Source organism: Aristolochia californica, unplaced genomic scaffold, assembly GCF_029961685.1.
Source record: "Aristolochia californica isolate CCGP_79_NKW_82.1479 unplaced genomic scaffold, dmAriCali1.0.hap1 SCAF_1, whole genome shotgun sequence".
NCBI lineage: Eukaryota > Viridiplantae > Streptophyta > Magnoliopsida > Piperales > Aristolochiaceae > Aristolochia > Aristolochia californica.
Genome location: NW_027181770.1, coordinates 58,635,305 through 58,654,366, shown reverse-complemented (window position 1 = coordinate 58,654,366; position 19,062 = coordinate 58,635,305). Strand labels below are relative to the sequence as shown.

The following is a 19,062-nucleotide window of genomic DNA, read 5'->3' as shown; positions in this document are numbered from 1 at the left end:
TATACTTCATGGTCAGGATAATGGATATATTAGGTGGCAATTCCAACTTTGAAATTTCGTCAATTAAAAAGAGTTACATGGGACACTTGAATCTTTTCTCAGATTCAACTTCAGCCAAGTTTCACACCCTTCTCCGTGGCATCACCCTTCTTGGACAGACTTGGTTGCAAGTTACACATTCGAGGTGACTCATGGTTGTTCATCTTCTTCATCCCCTCCTTGCACCAGAGGATTTTTTTTTTTAATGAAAATTATGAATAGAGTAAATATTTTGATTTTTTTGACTCAATGTTTCCAGATCAGCTAATTACTTAGCCGGTTCCTTGGCTAAACAGAGTCTCTCACCAATCTCTCATTGTTTAGGTTTGCTTTGTTATTTTATTCTTGTTTTTGCTTGAATAAAATTCACTTTATAATTGAATCTTGAATCAAAGTTTTAAGTAACTCAATACTAATTGCATTATGTCTATCATTAGATGGCCATTAAAATTGGTGAATACTACATGTTCCTTACTTGAGTTAAGAACTGGTGCAATTTTTCATAGTTTGTTTTATCAAGATAATTTAGCTCTTCCCTAAAACCCAAAGATCTATCCTCATTCTGACAATTGCTAGTAATGTTACGAGCACCATCTCTAACAATGTTGTCTAAAATATGTTTACATGTAAAGAATTAGATGCTTTGCATGGGCCACAAAGATCCCTACACAGCTTTCAAATATTTTTCTTTCATGGAACCATAGTATCTTAATAAGGAAAACTTAATTTGCTATGGTCGGATTGGCATTAATATTAGACCACTATCATCAAATTTTTATTTCACAAGTGGAATACAATTTTGCAATCATAGGGTTTTTTCAAGAAATTTTAAATAAAGTTAAATTAATTATAAATTTTTAAGATGGAATAACAAAGTCAAGATGGCCGAGTTGGTCTAAGGCGCCAGTTTCAGGTACTGGTCCGAAAGGGCATGGGTTCGAATCCCATTCTTGACAAAATACATTTTTTTAACGAAACTCTTTCAATTTTGACAAATTGGAGGAGCTTGCCCTAGCCCCCACGTTTTAAAGAACTCGAGAGGGATTGCGATTTTGTATTTGGGTCAATAATCCTGTTTTTGTATCAGGGTTTCTACACTTGCTAGCTAGACCTGGTTTCAAGATTCAGGAGGTAAAAAATTGTCCCCCTCCTACAATGTACAAAATGAAGATGAGTAGCACTTTCCTTTTCTTTGCCAAAACCTAATAGATAACATTAAGGATTCCATGTATACTAGTTTGTTATTGAGTTCGGTTCAGATTTGCCTCAATTTCCTTTTATTTTCTTAATGCTAGCTTTGCTTTAAATATGTTATATGTCGTCCTTACCCCTGAACTTGACTTAAAACATGTTTCCTTAAAAAGCCATCATGGGTTTGTCAGGAGCGGTTTCAAATTAATTTTATGAGGCAAGGATAAAAAATAATAAATCCAAAGTTACGTAAAACTTACAATAATACTATTATAAAAATCATAAATTGACCACTAACAATTAATAATTTTTTTGTAAACATGCTATTTTAATACACCATATAAATAAATCCTGCAGGTTGGATCTGAGCCAGGAATAGGAAAACCCATCTCCACCCTATATCTACTCCAAAATTTTCTCTTCACCCCATCCCTGTCCAACATTGTGAATTGGATCTGAGCCAGCGATAGGAAAACCCATCCCCACCCTATATCAACTCCAAAATTTTCTCCTCACCTCATCCCTGTCCAACAATGCCAAAGGAACACTACATCCTTGTCAAAATCAGGGCTAAGTCAGGTCAGATTCTCCTTTTGACCCAACCCACACTCACTGAGTTACAAAAAGGAAATAAGTGTATGTCTAATCGCATCAGCTGCCCTGCCACCGATTATTTATTGTACTACCGAGTTACATTCCTACTGCATCCCTAAAATTCGATGTAGGACAGGATTGCGCAAGCACATGTAGCCATACATTTAAAACATATAAATACCTTATTGTTGCAATTAACCCTAAAAAAGGGCCAATTCTTCTAATTGAAAAGAAGAAATAAGATTCAGATTTCAGAGGGATTTGGAATTTGAACGCATTTGCAATGGCTTCCAAACTGAACTACTGCACTGATGCAACGGCTGTAGAATGTGGAACTTCTCGTCTTTCAGGGATTAACCTGCTCTAGGAAGGAGATATAATCGAAACTGATGATGAAGGTACGGATTTCCATGGGAGCTAGCTCTACCACTAGCTTGTAAGGATCAACAGGTCCCCCTCTCATAACAGATTCCTCCTTGGGTGCACCTACCACGTTCCAGACCAGTCGCTTCTTTTCCATTTCTGCTCTTTCTTGGTTAGCAGATAAGTTCATCTCTGTTATCTTGCTTATCTGAGAAGATAAAGTTGGACATCGAATCAGGGATCACTTTTGAAAAGAAAGCTCTCTACGTTCTAAACCTGAAATATGTCTACAGGTATCAGAGAATGCTGATGTGTTTCTCTACTTCCATGGTGAAATGAAGCATAGCTATTCGCCACCAAACCATCAATCATAAGGTGATAAGCTACTGCTCCAACCTCAAACAAATCCATATTTCATTAACATCCAGAATGTAGATAAGCAGATGAATATGATGAAAGTTGTAATCAGGCATCAATATGCTATCTCTAGTCTACGGGTCAATTTTTCTTACCTTCTTGCTAGGGAACAACTTATTTAAATCGACAGTTGACATCACCGAGAAATCCTCCTCCTCTCCCATCTTTAAATATACAAAACAAAGCAAAAGACTGGCGAAGTCAGAGGTCTATCAAGAAGAAATAACTAGCATTGTCAAAGACAAGTAAAAACAGGTTTTTGTTTACTTCAAAACAAGACTCATATATTAAAACCAGCTCAGAGAAACTATACCTCAAATAAGTGTGCTAACCGCAGAAGAACAGTTCCATCTTCAAGCTCCTATAGGGACATAGAAAACACAGAAGATCAAGTGAGACTTTATCTTATATAGATATTGCCGATCATCATCTCCATCATAGCCTTATCCTAATTATGTTGGGGTGAGCTCAAAAGGACACTAAAAGAACATCTTAGATGCCTGTCTTTTGTCTCAATTGTGATACTCAGAGATTCATAACACAGATGGCAGCCTCATCCAGTCTCTGTATACTGGCACAGTGGCTGGTATAGGAGTTACAAAATTAACCAGATACACAATGTAAAAATTAGATTCAGATAGTAAGAGCATTATTAACCCTGGAAAAGCTGATATAAAGAACATGGAATTAGTAAACAATCTAAAATGACTTTCAAAATGTTAAAAGTTTTCTACTAATCTCAATTTGTAAAAGCATCAGGTCCCAAAATAGATAAAAATGCAGTTCAACCTGATATCAACATGGGTCATTGACATTCCAAAATCCAGAGCATGGTGGTGGTTTGTACAATCAAGATATAAACAAACATAGCATATTTGAAAGAGAAAAAGGTAGAAATACAGTTAGGCTACCATCTGCTATCTTTAGGCATTACTTTAGATAGGACTTATTCATATACACGTACAAGAATGAAAAAAAAAAAGCTTCTTCTATCAGCATATATGCACACCTGAAGTGTTATCAGAGCAACATTATCAGGTAAACTGTACGAGGGACCAGTAGCTGAGAAAGACGTGACATGGGAACTGGTCCACTTACCTCCATCCTGTGAAATGGTAAAAGCTAGTGAGTTGTAATTGTTACTCCCAAGTGTTAAGGAGAAAATACTAATCTAAAGGTCCTTTTACCTGTTCTGTGAAAGCAAGCAGAAATGGGGAATATATCTCTTGGCCCACTTTTCTTCGCCATTTAGCACCCTCACCAAGAGGATCAATTCTTAGATATAATTTTCCTTGAACCTGTTTAGTTGATGAAGCATCAGATAGTAGCTGTGATAAGGACATCCAGTTATTTCTATGAACTGATGCAAAAGCTATGATCCATGAAGACGGGTTTCCTTTAGCAGTCATTGGACATAAATGAGATGGGTTGTCTATTAACCAACTGTTTTTTTGTTTTTTTTTTTATAAAGATGTATTTATATTAACAAGAAAAAAATTACAAAAGAGGAGGGAGCAGATCCCTAACAACAAACGATTGTAGGGTAGCTCCCTGCTTAGCAAGCACATCTGCTGCTGAATTTGCGGATCTCTGAATGTAAGACCAAACACAAGATAAAATTGAGGTAATTTTTAAAATATCCCGAAATATGCCTATTAACCAACTATAGAAACCTTTAAAAAACTGCTACTAGAGCTATGATCCATGAAGAGAAACATGAAATGTAAGGATCAAGGATGCAATAATACTAACTTACACATCAAATGGTGGGAGTATAAATAATCAAGTAAAAGCATAGAGTAGCATTTCAGAAGCACATACAGTTAATCCTTCACATTGATTTTGGTTGCAAACCACTTCGTTAAGTGCCTCTGCAACGCCTCTTGAATCATCATAAAGCAATCTCCTGTTAAATTAGAGAACCGTTATCTTAAATAATTCAACTAATGGAATGCTAGTGTATCAGTATCTTAATATCTTGAGGTAAAAGGCAAGATCATTATTTGATAGTTGATAAAGAATTAGCACAGAAGGAACGGACCTGTGGAGCATCAACTCTACTTGGCCATCCTTAATACTAGACCCCCCTACGGAGCGGTCAACCAATACTGAGAACTCCGTGCCATTATCTTTAATGTATATGCCAAGATTAATCTGGAATAAAGGACCATGTCATTGCTCTTTTCCAATATAGCCAAAAAGACTAAGAAAGACTTGATGAATCTCTTAGAGCTTTTATGAAACCAAAAGTTCAAGTAACCTATGATTTCACTACAACTGACTATATCTGAAAAACAAAATATGAATGAACCAAATGCAAAGGAAAACTTACAGGATAATAGTTTCCCGCTTCAGGTTGATTAACTTGCAGGTCCCAATCTGGCCTATAATCTCGAATCTACATATATAATTTCACAAGCAAAAATGGATCCGGACAAGGAATTACAGAGCAACTCTAACAAATATCAAACTTTATAAGTTTATTAGCAATTCCTTGCATATTAAGAGTACAAAAAGTTCTTTTTTTTTTTGAACTGGACTAAATTACAGCCCTTGGATGCTAGAAACACATATCCAGTTGCTATACATGAGTATGAAAATACTCAGAAATATAGCATCTCAGAGACAAGCAAAAATAGTTGATCTCGTTAAAAATAATGAGTAGAACCAAAAAAAATGCGAGGATTTGTTACATTAAAAATATAATAAGCACCCCATTTAGAAAATGTATGGAAACCACAGCAAATAGACTTCTCAAGTAAGCACATGCTATCCCAGCAGAGAAAGGAAAGAGACAATTGCAGATACAAAGTCAAAGGGGCACAAAGGAGCATACCCTTTTAATAAAATCACGTCCACTAGAATCTGTGTAAAATATTTTATCGGTCATCATTGTTGTCATAAATTGAGTAACAACTTCTTTGCCAATGAAATCATCCACTGGTATAGGCCCAACCTAGTATGCAGGAAATCATATTGGTATTATTGAAACAAGTAAAGAAAAGGACATGAGAGAAGTTATCAGATTTTCATTAATCAGGCAAAATGCCAATATAGGGATCGAGTTGAATCCACAATCACCACTACTCAAAAGAAATCTGACGGCTGTATATTCCTCTTCCAGATCAGTAATGCACCATTGGAGTAGACAACAGTACCATATACACATGGAGGTCCCATCATCTACACCAACGAAGCAGACAACCCCAGGCAAGGCAGGAAAAACGGTTCTCCATGATATCAATACACAATGTATGCAATGTACCAAACATATGCTTACAGTGAACTCCAATTCCACATGTTCCTTTCCCTTGTACACTCGTGTGACCTGCAATAGAAAATAACCAATATACGATGACAAACAAGGTTAAATTCGTCATTTTTCTTTTATGAATAACCATGTTGGAAGTTACATAGATTAAAGGCAATAAATATTTAGAGAAAAAAAGAAAGAGTTAAGAGGTTAAAGTGGGGAAGCTAAACTGCTTTTCCAGAACAAGTTATTCCCTTCTAAGTCAGGACAAGAGTATATGACAGAGGATCACAGAAAGAATGAAGTCTTTATTTCTCATTATTAAACTTTTTCAATACTGAACTTGAACCATAAAAGAAAACAAGATTACAAGTACTCTTCAAGGATACAACTGTGCCTTATTCTCATAAAGTAACTAGGTCATAATTGTTAAGAGGATCTATGAGACCTCAGATGAGGGTAAAACCCAAAGTATTGGTGGATGATGGTGCAAATAGTTGCTCTTTTCCTCATATTACTAGTTCTGGCAATATCATTATGTCTAATAGACGTGAAGGGAATAGAAAGCAACAGGATAAAACTTTTGGGGGACGTTTTTGAATTGTGGTCTCTAAGTCTGCCTAAAAGGCCACAAGTATGCTGTCTCTCAAAAAGAGCCTAGGCTGACTTTACTGTTAAGCAAATATAGCCTCCAACACTTTTTGAGAGTAGGCTCACGAAATGAATGATCACATCATGGGTGACAAGAAATGTTCACATCACCCATGATTATGGCTCCAATTCACAAACAACAAAAATATCGCTGCAAGGGTTTAATAGCTCATGAAGGAGATAAATAAGATGATGCTTCTGTTTTTCTATTTAGTATAATGTTTCCCATTCAGAAAAAAGAATTCAATAGAAAAAGGATACTGCACATTGCTGTAAACTTAGCACGTCCCATTAGGGCAAGCTCATGATAAAAGGTACAACAAACTTGTAGACAGTTTTAAAATGCAAGGCTGATTTGTAGGCATATTTAAAGTAAAGGGCAGGTAAAGAAGAATAAACTTAAATGATGTCAGAGCTGCGGTTATTTTACTTGATATATAGATACTCAGACCATGGTTTTCTGCCGGCGAGTTGATCCACAACACTGCCAGGTCAACTCAGTTTATCGGGGCACAAGTGGGGTCACGAAATCAGGCTTACCCCTTTCTATTTTGGGCATGAACTGATCCAATTTGGGTGACCTGATCCAAGTCCAGATTCCCAAGTCCGGATCAGAAAACCTTGAGCCTGACTGGTTATGCTCACACAGAATAATTTTTAAACCTTAAATAATTTTACAAAATAATACTAGGCACTCCCAGTGAGTCAGTTGCAAGGATTTGGGTATGCTTATCTGGATGTTAAACCTCCACAGAGTTTGAATGACAATGAAGCGAATGTTCTAGAAAATTGACCAGGTGAAACAAGAAACTCGTAGCAGGTAAACTTTGAATACTTTCTGAATATTTCTGATAGTGGAAATTTAAAAAATCTTGGCCATATTAGAGATAGAATTTATCTATAGGTTAGCTCACCTATTTAATTCATTCTGAGACTTCATTTTATACTCCTCCTCAACTTTATGTTCACCGCATCTTTTAGTCCTTCAGCATTCTCATTTGCCTTAAGTTAGAATTCCTAAAAACAAAGTGATAAATGAAAAGTTTTTGTTTTAGATCCAGAATAATTGCCCAACTTATTCAATAGAAATTTATATGAAAGTTCAAATACATTATGTTATATTCAAATAAAGCACTATAAACTTACATATTTTCAAATAAATAAGTGAAAAATTAAAATAAATTTTATAAGTTTAAGTAAATCAATTAGTAAAGAGATTACAATAACTTTGTTCATCACTCTTCATAGATGAGAATATGATCATTTTTTAAATCAAATACATTACTGATGTCTATACATTATTCACTTATTTATTTATTTATATTTCCATGTATATTATGAAGCCTTTTTTACATATATACTATCAGATGGTTTTTCTCCTATCACTATTTATTTAATGTTTTTATAGAAGTTCCTCAAATATTTCTTGTTCATTCCTAATTTTATGTTTCCTATAGTCTCTTCTCTACTGCACTTCATGGTCCCCTCTCCTATTCTAGTATTTATGGTTGGAATTATGCACTGAAGAAGTAACTGAGTTCTAAGCTTCTCAAAAAGACTGGAACAGAAACTGAGCTCCAAGAACACAAAAAATTACCATACACTATCTCATTCATTTACTCAATTTTTTCTTAATAAATCTCCCAAAAATTTAAGCACCTGTGATATCCATGGGTTGATTCTCTGATGCACTTCATCCAAAATTGGGCCCCGGAGAACAGTGAAACGTGCCTGTGATCACATAAAACTGTCTGAATGAACAAACACCTTAAGTGGATGATCATAAGATCTTATCAAATATCTTACAGTATAAGTTGTATAGATAGCTATATGTACCTTTTCCTCAGGCTTTATCGCAACAGAACCTTTTGGGCGGAATATATAGGCACCAGAAGCCTTCAACATATAAAAAAAGTGTTTAGGTGACTTATCTTTGCTGGTATAATATAGAGTGAGAACTTTAAAACACCACAACCACCAAAATAATAGTAGACAGTCAATAAAAACTACCTGAGGATCTGCACCACTTCCATCATCTCCTATATAATATTTATAAGACTGCTGCAGAGATGCTTTCACCTAAAGTAATAAATAAATATAACAAAACATGTGAGAAAGTTCACTTATAAAGAATATGTTAAAACAACAAAGAAAACTGATAGTAGAAGATGAAGTAGGAAGAAGAGAGAGGAAGAGTGGGGAGATGAAAAGCAGCGTAAGAAAGGCTGCTCGATTAGGGGGAGAAGTCGACCCCTAATCTTTTTAATTAACTTAAGTGAAGAGGGATTAAAAAGACAGAAATGCCCCTCTCCTAAATTCTTACATAATACACTTACAACAAAGCAGAAAAAGAAGAAGAAAAAGACCAGATATTAAGATACTCTTGTAGGCTAGTTCCTAACAAGATACCTGGTCACTCAAAGACAAAAGTATGTAGGTAAAAGTACCAAAATACCCCTGTAGCATATTTTCTAATACCCCCCCCCCCCCCCCAAGCTGGTTCATAAATAACTCCAGCTTGTTACAAAGTATCATATGCTCACGTCTCCCAAGGGATTTAGTGAAGATGTGTTGTAATTGTTCAAACAACTGGACATAAAGAATAACAATCTTTCCTTGCATGACAACATCACAAATAAAATGACAATCCACTTCAATGTGTTTTGTCATTTTATGAAACACTGGATTGTTAGCTATGAATGTAGCAGCTAATTGTCGCATTTCATAACCATAAACTCATTAACTAGTTAAACATTCCCACCCAAACAGATTTTATCCACATGAGTACACTAATTGTATGTGTCATGACTCTATATTCTACCTCTTGCATTTGATCTAGACACAACACTCTATTTATTACTTCTCCAAATCATTAAATTTCCTCCCACATAACAACAATATCCAGTGACCTTCTACCTGATTTCGACCCAGCATAGTTAGTATCAGAATATCCCATAACATCAACATTACCATGTGATTTATACCACAATCCTTTTCCAGGAGATCCATTCAAATGCTTCACAATTATGTGGACAGCTTCTAAATTTACTTTGCATGAGGATTCCATAAATTAACTAAACACTCCTATAGGAAAAGAAACATCAGGTCTTGTAACTATAGCATACAATTGCTTTCCAACCATACATCTATATTGTGTTTTATCCTGAAGTTCAGGGCTCGTGTCACCATGAAGAGCATGAATGATTTCTATGGCCGTTTTTAAAAGACGTACACCTAACAATCCATACTCCTCTAACATGTCCACAACATACTTCATCTGAGATAAAACGACCCCTTTTTTACTTTGAGCTACTTCAACACCAAGAATACATTTCAACTACCCCAAATCCTTCGTCTAGAAATGTCTTGCCAAATACTGTTTCATCTCTTAAATACCCTTACAATCATTCTCAGATAAGACAATGTTGTCCACATATACAACTAGAATCACACTACCAAACTGTCTGTATAGCACAAACATCGAATGGTCACAGTGGCTCATTGTAAAACCAAACTCTATAATCACTTGGCTTAACTTTTCAAACCATGCTTTGGGGCTTTCTTAATTTCATAAATAGCTTTATGTAATTGGCATGCCTTCCTATCTCCCCTTGAGTAACATACCTAGGAGGTTGCTCTGTGTACACTTATTTCAAAACATCATATAGAAATGCATTCTTAATGTCAAGCTGAAATAAAGACTAACCTTTATTTACAACTACAGAGATCAAAATCTGAATAGATGTGAACCTAGCAACTGGAGAAAATGTCTCAAAGACATCAACAACAAATGTACCCTTTTGCTACCAACCGAGCCTTGTACCTTTCAATACTTCCATCAACATTATACTTAATGACAAGAAGATCACAAAGAGTCCAAGTGCCCCTAGATACCAAAACAAACCGTCTTCTCATCCATAACTCATTTCTACTGAGTCATAGCGAAAGTATTCTGCACAGAATGAGATATAGAAAACATAGATAAGAACAACAAACGCTCGATAAGAAGGTGATAAGGAATCAAAGGACGCAGGTTGTATTTCAGGGCAGAACTTGGAAATAAACCCTCTTTGGGCAATAAGAGCATGATAAGTAACTCAACGAAAAGTATTAACCATTAACCTGACAGTTATGGCAGGAAAAGTGGGAAAGATCTAATCTTTAATAACTCAGCAGGACAAATTTCAAAGAAAAATACCTTCTTGGAGAGATTGAATCTTGAGAAGAAAGAAAAAAACTCTGCACCGAGATACTCCCAAGCCCAAACTATTGCTCTGTTAATATGTTAAAACAGAAGAAAATAGATAGGAGAAGACGAAGAACTAGGAAGAAGAGAGGAAGATTGGGGAAATGAAAAGCAGCATAAGAAAGGTTGCTCGATTATGGGAAAAGTCAACCCTTAATCTTTTCTATTAACTTCAGTGAGAGGGATTAAAAAAAAGAAATGCCCCTCGTACATTCTTACTGTTAAATATAATGTAAGAGGTATTTTGGTCATTTCTCAGAGTCTGTATGTACCAGTGAGAGCACAAATAGATTCAGCATGTTTATATCAGTCTATGGTCCAATTTTCATAGTATTTGGACATGTAATTATGGAGAGATAAGGAGTTTTTGTATGAGAGGTAGAGAAGTCATTTCATTCTCTACTCACTTAAGTTAATAAAACTAAGATGGAGCTCGACTCTCAGCCCATCGAGCTGTTACATTCTTCTCTCAAACCCTCTTTTCTTCATAATTTTACACGGACATAATACACTTAAAACAAAGCAGAAAAACAAAAGAAAAAAACCAGAATTAAGATGCTCTTGTAAGCTAGTTCCGAACAAGATACCTGACACTCAGAGACAGAATAACATAGGTAAAAGTACCAAAATACCCCTGTACCATATTTTCTAACAGAACAACAATAGAGAAGGCATACACACACACACACACACACACACACACATATATATATATATATACTGGTTCTGATGCACATGAAAATAAAAGGACTTTGTAGTCAACTCTTCCTGGCTGTTGTTGCTGTACTGATCATAGAAATGCTATATCATGTCCTTAACATCACTATGTAGAATGACTAAATAGTGCTATAGCTTTCTAAAAAAAAAGGTAGTGCTGTAATTTTTTTTCTTTCATTTTTTGCATCCCATCAGCCAGTACATCCTGCACTTCTAGAAGGTTGTTGGTGAAATTCAAAGTGACCTTTTCTCTTGACAAGTAAATTCAAAAGTGATTTTCACCACAAAAACAAATAGACAGAAACCAACTTGGAGATTTGGGAGAGATGTACCAAAATATTTTAGGAAAACATTAAAACCAGATACCTAAACTGCCATGAATCACTTAACATACCGAGCTTTTAGCATTATGATACTGGATTAGTTTCCCTTCATCAGTAACATAAGTAAGTACCAGACTTCCTTGCCCAACGCGTATGGTGTCACTATTACTTGCTTCCGACTTTTCGACCTTTGATATAATTGATTTTGGGCCTATAAGAGAACAATAAGAAACATAAGAAGTTTTATACACATTTCATTGAAAGCAAATCTGAAAATTTTTGTTTTTAAATCTCTGAAAATTTGATAATTTTGGTAGCAACCCTTACTAAGACTGACCTATACTTCCAGAACTTGAGACAACATATGAGCTGAAACCAAGAGGAGGGATGCTTGCTACAAAAGCAAGCCAATACTTGGGAACACCAATTGGCGATACACCTAACTGTGCCTTGACGTAGAAGTTTCGAATACCCAATGATACATTAGCAATTGGTAATAGCTGTGACTCAATTTCTTTTCCTTCAGCATCCCGAACAACAACTAATTCACTGGTGACCTAGAAAAGATATCACAATTTTAATAATTATTAAGAGATCTAGTGTAAAAGAAATTATTCAAGATCAATTAATTAAGAAAGATAAAAGAAAAATCACCCTGTAGAATCATGACACCAAAAGAAGAGATACTTACAGGTATTCTAACAATATCCTCTCTCTTCCATCCAAGAGAATTGTAGACAATGACAACCTACAAAAAAAACAGCAAAAAGATGATAACCCCAATATAGAAAAGCAACTTCTTCTTGTCTTAAAGTTAAGAATTGTACTTGTGGCCCTTACCAAATCTTTTCCATTGGCACGTTTTGCCTCTGATGCAGGACAGTAGCTAATGTTCAAGAGAGGACACTGAAAGACAAATTCATAGATCATTCACAAAAGATCGACAACTGCATGGAATTTGACAATTAGCCATTTTAACCACAAAAGATTAACAGGTCTTCCTTAGTGACTCTTCCATGGCAGCATAAACTTGATTATGGAAATCCACTAGCATATATGGGCTCTGTTGCTATGCCACATGAGAACACTTAAGCATGTAACTAAAGTCTCAAAACGTGATTTTATTTTACCTGTTCAAACGTAGTAGATGGTTTTGTGCATTCAGAGCTCATATTCAACTCCGTCAAGCAAGCAAGTGAAGACGCAACCAACTCTGCAGCCTGCACAGAAATATTAAGTGGGGAAGATATTTAGTCAAGCTCAGCAAGGAAGTGCAAAACTGACAAGAACTTTCTTATTGCTAAGCTGACGTCTCACCTTTGAGTAACCAATATAAAGTCTCTTTGCATAATCATTTGCCACATGCTGCTTTTCAGTTCCACTAACTGCATCATGATGTTGGGCAATTGCCAGAGCATCAGCCAAGAATTCTGTCGTAAGGCCTGAACCATCTCGCCCTTTAAAAAACTCCAATTGTCTGGCTGCCTGATTATAAAGAATTCATACAATTGATAACCACAGCATGAAACTTTGACCTGGATAAAAGGAGTAGAAGAATCCTACCAAGTAGTAGCCACTCATCATTCTCACATAACCCTTAATAGCTGGTCTACTTGTGAAGTATCCCGTCCAGTAACCATTTGCTCGATCTGCATAACTGAAATTTTTGGAGATACGATAGAGGTTTGGATTAAAATGGTCAGAATAGTTAACAGGCTACAACTTTATTAAAATAAAATAATATTTCTATGACTTTACATGGCCAAATAGGCCAGAAAGATGGAGAAATTGACAATCTGTCAGCCAATCCCTCTGCCAATCAAGTCATCTCTCAACCCAATAGGACTAAATTCCAAGATGTACTATCACTTACGGAAAGTAGTCATCAGTCTTGAGTGGCCATGACTCCTTTGCCGCATATTTTGCATCAGTATAAATGGAAGGGGTCGAGTATAGTGCATTGACTCGCCCATCCTACAACCATTGTATGCAGTGATGTTAAAAGTATAGGATATGTAGTTCACAGACTCCAAGACTGGGAAAGAACAGAGCTACAAAAGTGACAGAAATGCACAATAACCATTTTTTATTCAAATGTCAAACATGAAAATGCCCGAATAAACTTCAATGAAAAGCAAGAATAACTTGACCTCGCCCAGAAACTGAAAATAAAATAACGAATAGTAGTCTAAGAGTGATAGGATCGATTTTCAAGGCTTAAAATACATTTTTCGCATGAATTAGAAGATGATTGCTTCTTGAATGTCTACCTTCTCGTTTATCACTCAGGACCCAGTTACAATGAAGTATCGCTTTCCTACTCCTCTTTGAAATATTTGAAGACGAAGACCAACACCAATATCATTCTAGTTACCAGGAAAAGTCTTCTCATTGTATTTGTGGATTATAGGAAAAGTCTTGTCGTTGTATTTGTGGATTATAGGTGATCGATAAAAACAATAACAAACGCAGACAGTCACAACTCTACATACTGACTAAAATTTAAAGTATCAGTTCAATTAGCTTGTATAAATCATTTCTAACGCATAATTACCTTGTTCACATAATGAATGAGCTTGTCCAGTTGTCTGAACCAAGAATTAGCATATTGATACTTAAAATCTGTCCCCATGGTCCACATAATGTGATTTGTACGAGTAATATTAGCCTGAAAAAATAACAATACATAGCTGATTCACTGAATTCTAGTGTGAAACATGCATTAATAGTAAAAAAAGAACACAGGATAACTGGAGGAGTTCTAAACTAGTTTAGAAGGAATGATAAAAAGCAATCAAAATAAAATTTTACTGTATACAACTGTTTATTCTCACTTTTTTATTCTTGTGCCAATATATGGAATGCAAAACAGCAGTAAGAAAAATTGGAACCACACGAGGACACCACTAATGGTCATTATATGACTATGAAAATGATGACATCTAAAGATGTCTTATATGCAGAGTACTTCAACAATTACCCAGAATATCATTTCGCCCATCTGAAACACAGATTCCTTCCCGTTATTCAAACATTGAGAAATGTATTTTTTATTTTTATTCAATGTCTGTATGTTTAATTTTTAATGACATGCCCCGAAAGGAGAAGTGCACATCATGAAACAGAATACAAATTGACAAAAAAATAAAAGAAAAAGGACTCAGAAAAAGCTCACGAACTGAGATTACAACAAAAGCAAATATGTAAAGGGGCAAAATTGTTGTCCTCACATGCTGCAGCCAGCTCAACTATATGGTTCAGGAAAAATCATGTCCAAACAGGTAAAATTTTAAATATTTAAAAGGCATAAATGTTGCCCTCACCTGTGACATTGCTGCTGCTACAAAGTCGTTCACACGTTCTTCAACATTGTAGTCAAACAGAAGAATGTCATCCTTCAATCCACAACAGAATAGTAATTAATCAATGAACACATGCTCATATTTTAAGGGTTTGCATAAAAGGGAACTACCTGAACAACAGGAGAGTTATCATTAACTTCAAAGTAAAAGCCACTGGGTGGTTCATAATTCTGGGGGAAGGCACCAGCAAAAATCTTCACCAAGAGCAAGTCAAAATTATCAATGTCAAGATAGGTAAGAATGAAAGAATCCATAAATTGGATGAATAAACAGAAGGGACAGAACAAATATAAAGAACCTGAGCAGAAGAACCAAGGGTCTTTGAACCACGCCATACAACCTCAAGACTCTTTTCATTCTTCCGCTTTGCTCTGTCTTGATAATCAATCCGACCAAAGAAAAGGGAGTCAAATCCAACCTGCAAATAAGTTAATACAACTAGGAATGTAAACTAGCACCAAGGACTCTCAGCTGAATGGAGAAACATATAAACGAGTCTTCAGTGGATTTGTCCTTGATTTGTCCTTTGATCAATTTGAGTTATGGTCCAAAATTCAGTAGGAGAATATAGTTTAAATATCTTCTCTTTATGGTTTCAGTATTTGCTTTTGGTTCTTGTTTCTTGTACCTAATAGGAAGAAGCAGACATATTTGGAATTTTTGTATCAAGGTGGATGTAAATGAAGTAGGTCCATATGCATATTTATATTATGGTTCTAGCTACTCGATTCTGGTTAATACGGTGACATATGGGCTGGTAGGTATCAGCAAACCTTTTCTTGCCTCAATAGTAGGTTTCTTTCTTGCAGCAATAAAGCACATAACAAAATGGTAAGAAGCCAAAAGGTGAGAAATACATTGGAAAGGCTTCCAATGCAAGCGAGTTCGCAAAACAAGAGACCAGTTAATAACATAAAAACATTGAAAATGATATCAAAGCATCAAGAGACCCATTCATTACTATTTCTGTTTAGTTCAAAGTATTATGATGATGATATTAAAACTCGTAAGATTATATCTATCTAGGAGTATTATGCATATAAGGAAGAGATACCTCTGCTCCAAGCAAGTAGGCCTGTACGGCAGAATGTCCGAAGGGATCAATCTGCCACCCTATCCTTGGAGTAAAGTCAAACTCCTGCTTGAGAAACTGATGCCCAAGAGTTGTCTGATCAATCATATCAATGTAATGTGGTGCTGCTTCATCATGCATACACATACCACCATTTCTGCAAAACACAAAACCCAACCAGAGACAATAAGGAGTAAACAGAGACCCACCGCTCTGACCACTAAAATTTCTGGAATGCGATCCGGTTGAAAGCAAGTTAAAGCAGACGATGTGAGAGGAAGCTTACGGCATTTAGCTTCGACAACTCTACGTACAGAGTAAAATTAAAGCGTCAAAAAGCCAAAAAAAAAGACAACTTTACATGAATTCTAGTTGCCCCGAATTAACCAGCCCCTTGACAACAGATTTAATTTCATCGCTCTGCTGTCTCCACCAACGCTGAAAAAATGCCTGCAATCATCAAGGATAGAATCGCAATAAATTCTCTCCCGTCAGTAAACGGATTCAAATAAAACTTCAAATTCGATAGAGCGTTCCAAAAAAAAAAAAATTATCACTTGCCATCTCAACGTAGATGAACTTCCGATTCTTATCAGCCAGCAATGCCGGAACAAGAGAATCCAAGACATTTTGAACACACGCTCCCTGTAGAAAAAAATAAAAAAAATCACACAACTAAGTTCAACTCAAGGTAAAACAAACGTAATCCAGTTCAAGCGCACGAAAAATACCTGGATCGAGTTATTTGAACCAACGTAGTACTGATCGACGGTCTTCAACCATCCGACATCATCATGTGTGTGCGGAACCAAATGAACGTTGACTTTTCCAGTAACAACACTCGGCGTAGTGTTATAAGCGATATAATTCGACTCCGCGCAAGAAATAACCGCTAAAAAGAACCACAATACTGCTCCGATCGCCATTGTTACTCAAAGAGCTGACGATCATACATCTAGATTATCAGCTAGACTGAAGATAACTTACATCTAAATCTCTGATACTTTCCGACAGACGCGACGATAGGAAAAAATAAAATAAAAAGGAAAGGAGCCGCGGAAGTGGATAAAATCGAAGCAAGATAATCCAAAGCTTACTTTGTCGTACCTCCTTTGTCAGCTTCGAGCGAGAAATCTTGAAGAAAAGACGTCTTCAGCAGCGTGAATTCGGTCGGAGCAGTGGCATTTAGCAGAACGTCTACGAATCGCCTCAGCTGAGTGAGCCCTTCTTCGAGCTTCTCTGGAGTAGGAACGAGATTTCGGACAGAGGAATCATTTCCCATCATCAGCGCTGACGATCTGGTCTTTAACGTGTCCATGACGGATGGGGAAAATCAATAAGCAAGTAATTAACACGTAACAGCGCTCTCAGTGCCTCATTGTTGAAACTAAACTCATTAAAAGCAAACGACCTTATTGCCTTATCCACTATTTTTTATACGAATCCGCTACTATTAGGATTTTAGTATATAATACGCTATTTTCTCTCAATAATGAATTTAAAATAAGCAACGCCTCTGGTTAAAAAAGAATGCGGAGTGGTGCGTAGTGCGCTCCAGGTAAGGCGTCAGTAATTGTAGAAGTCAGTTGTGCGACCAGTGTCTGACCCTTCCTAGATTAGATTTTTGGATATCAAAACTGAAGGGTAACTCAGCAAGGAAAATCTTATTTCATTCTTAACTCACCTGGGCACATCAACAAGGCTCCATAGACTGCAAATTAGGTCACCAATCCAACTCCACACATCTTCTAGCAAATTTTGTCTTCTCAAAACTATACTAGGAGACTTTAATCCAAATATTCAGCAAATAAACCAATCAAAACATCAGCCAATTGGAGATTTTAGGGCTAACACAAGCACATGGATGCATGTAGTTTCAAGACATACCTCAGAAATTAACCCTCTTTGGGTAGTAAGATCATGGTAATTAACTCAACGAAAAGTAGTAACCATTAACCTGACAATTATGGCAGGAAAAGTGGGAAAAATCTATTTTTAATTAACTCGGCAAGCCAAATTTGGAAGAAAAAAATCATCTTGGAGAGATTGAATCTTGAGAAGAAAAAAAAACTTTGCAATGAGGAACTCTCAAGCCCAAACTATTGTTTTGATAATATGTTAAAACAGAGGAAAATAGATAGGAGAAGACGAAGAAGTAGGAAGAAGAGAGGAAGAATGGGGAGATGAAAAGCAGCATAAGAAAGGATGCTCAATTAGGGGAAAAAGTCAATCCTTAATCTTTTCTATTAATTTAAGTGAGAGGGACTGCAAAATAGAAATGCCCCTCATACATTCTTACTGTTAAATATAACTTAAGAGGTATTTTGGTCATTTCCCAGAGTCTATATGTACCAGTGACCTCACAAGTAGATTCAGTATGCTTGTATCAGCCTATGGTCCAACTTTCATAGTGTTTGGATATGGAGAGATAAAGAGTTTTTGTAAGAGGGGTAAAGAAGTCATTTCATTATCTACTCACTTAATAAACCCAAGATGGCAGCAATCCTTACTAAGATTGACCTATACTTTCATAACTTGAGACAACATATGAGCTGAAACCAAGAGGAGGGACGCTTGCCACAAAAGCAAGCCAATACTTGGGAACACCAATTAGCAATACCCATGACTGAACCTTGATGTAGAAGTTTCACATACCCAATGATACATTAGTAATTGGTAATAGCTATGACTCAATTTTTTTTTTCCAGCGTCCTAGACAACTACTAATTCACTGGTGACCTAGAAAAGATTACACAATTTTAATAATTGTTTAGAGATCTAGTGTAAAAGAAATTAATCAAGATCAATTAATTAAGGAAGATAAAAGTAAAATC

The 19,062-nt window shown here is 36.0% G+C and overlaps 1 protein-coding gene and 1 non-coding gene across 3 annotated transcripts; one reads left to right on the top strand and one right to left on the bottom strand.

Moving 5' to 3' along the window:
- Positions 1-914: 914 nt before the first annotated feature.
- Positions 915-995, top strand: TRNAL-CAG (transfer RNA leucine (anticodon CAG)). Its single transcript has one exon. It is a non-coding gene; the product is annotated as a tRNA-Leu (tRNA).
- An 872-nt stretch (positions 996-1,867) lies between these two features.
- Positions 1,868-17,498, bottom strand: LOC137953049 (alpha-mannosidase At3g26720-like). Of its 2 annotated transcripts, none has more exons than XM_068800239.1 (30): positions 17,326-17,498; positions 16,960-17,168; positions 16,790-16,873; positions 16,590-16,678; positions 16,211-16,385; positions 15,455-15,574; positions 15,267-15,350; positions 15,118-15,189; positions 14,349-14,462; positions 13,668-13,768; positions 13,358-13,451; positions 13,112-13,279; positions 12,925-13,014; positions 12,635-12,700; positions 12,486-12,542; positions 12,132-12,351; positions 11,866-12,005; positions 8,519-8,587; positions 8,345-8,404; positions 8,168-8,239; positions 5,885-5,932; positions 5,441-5,560; positions 4,937-5,002; positions 4,646-4,758; positions 4,426-4,510; positions 3,792-3,902; positions 3,614-3,709; positions 2,918-2,965; positions 2,700-2,768; positions 1,868-2,395 (listed from the first exon to the last, which is right to left on the bottom strand). In XM_068800239.1, exons 2-30 carry the CDS (start codon positions 17,152-17,154, stop codon positions 2,171-2,173), a joined length of 3,051 nt encoding a protein of 1,016 aa, XP_068656340.1. In that variant the 5' UTR covers positions 17,155-17,168; positions 17,326-17,498; the 3' UTR covers positions 1,868-2,170. The 2 variants fall into 2 exon arrangements, with proteins under 2 accessions (XP_068656340.1, XP_068656349.1); XM_068800248.1 differs by having other exon boundaries at positions 17,336-17,498.
- Positions 17,499-19,062: the final 1,564 nt, after the last annotated feature.

What these genes read in the sequence shown, in the direction of transcription:
- LOC137953049 (XM_068800239.1), bottom strand. Translation starts at nt 17,154, where the DNA reads ATGGCGATCGGAGCAGTATTGTGGTTCTTTTTAGCGGTTATTTCTTGC. An exon ending in TCAACCCATGGATATCACAG is followed by an intron (nt 5,933 to 8,167) that starts GTGCTTAAATTT and finishes TTTCTATTGCAG; the next exon opens with GTCACACGAGTGTACAAGGG. An exon ending in ATCAATGTGAAGGATTAACT is followed by an intron (nt 3,903 to 4,425) that starts GTATGTGCTTCT and finishes TCAACTAAACAG; the next exon opens with GTTCAAGGAAAATTATATCT.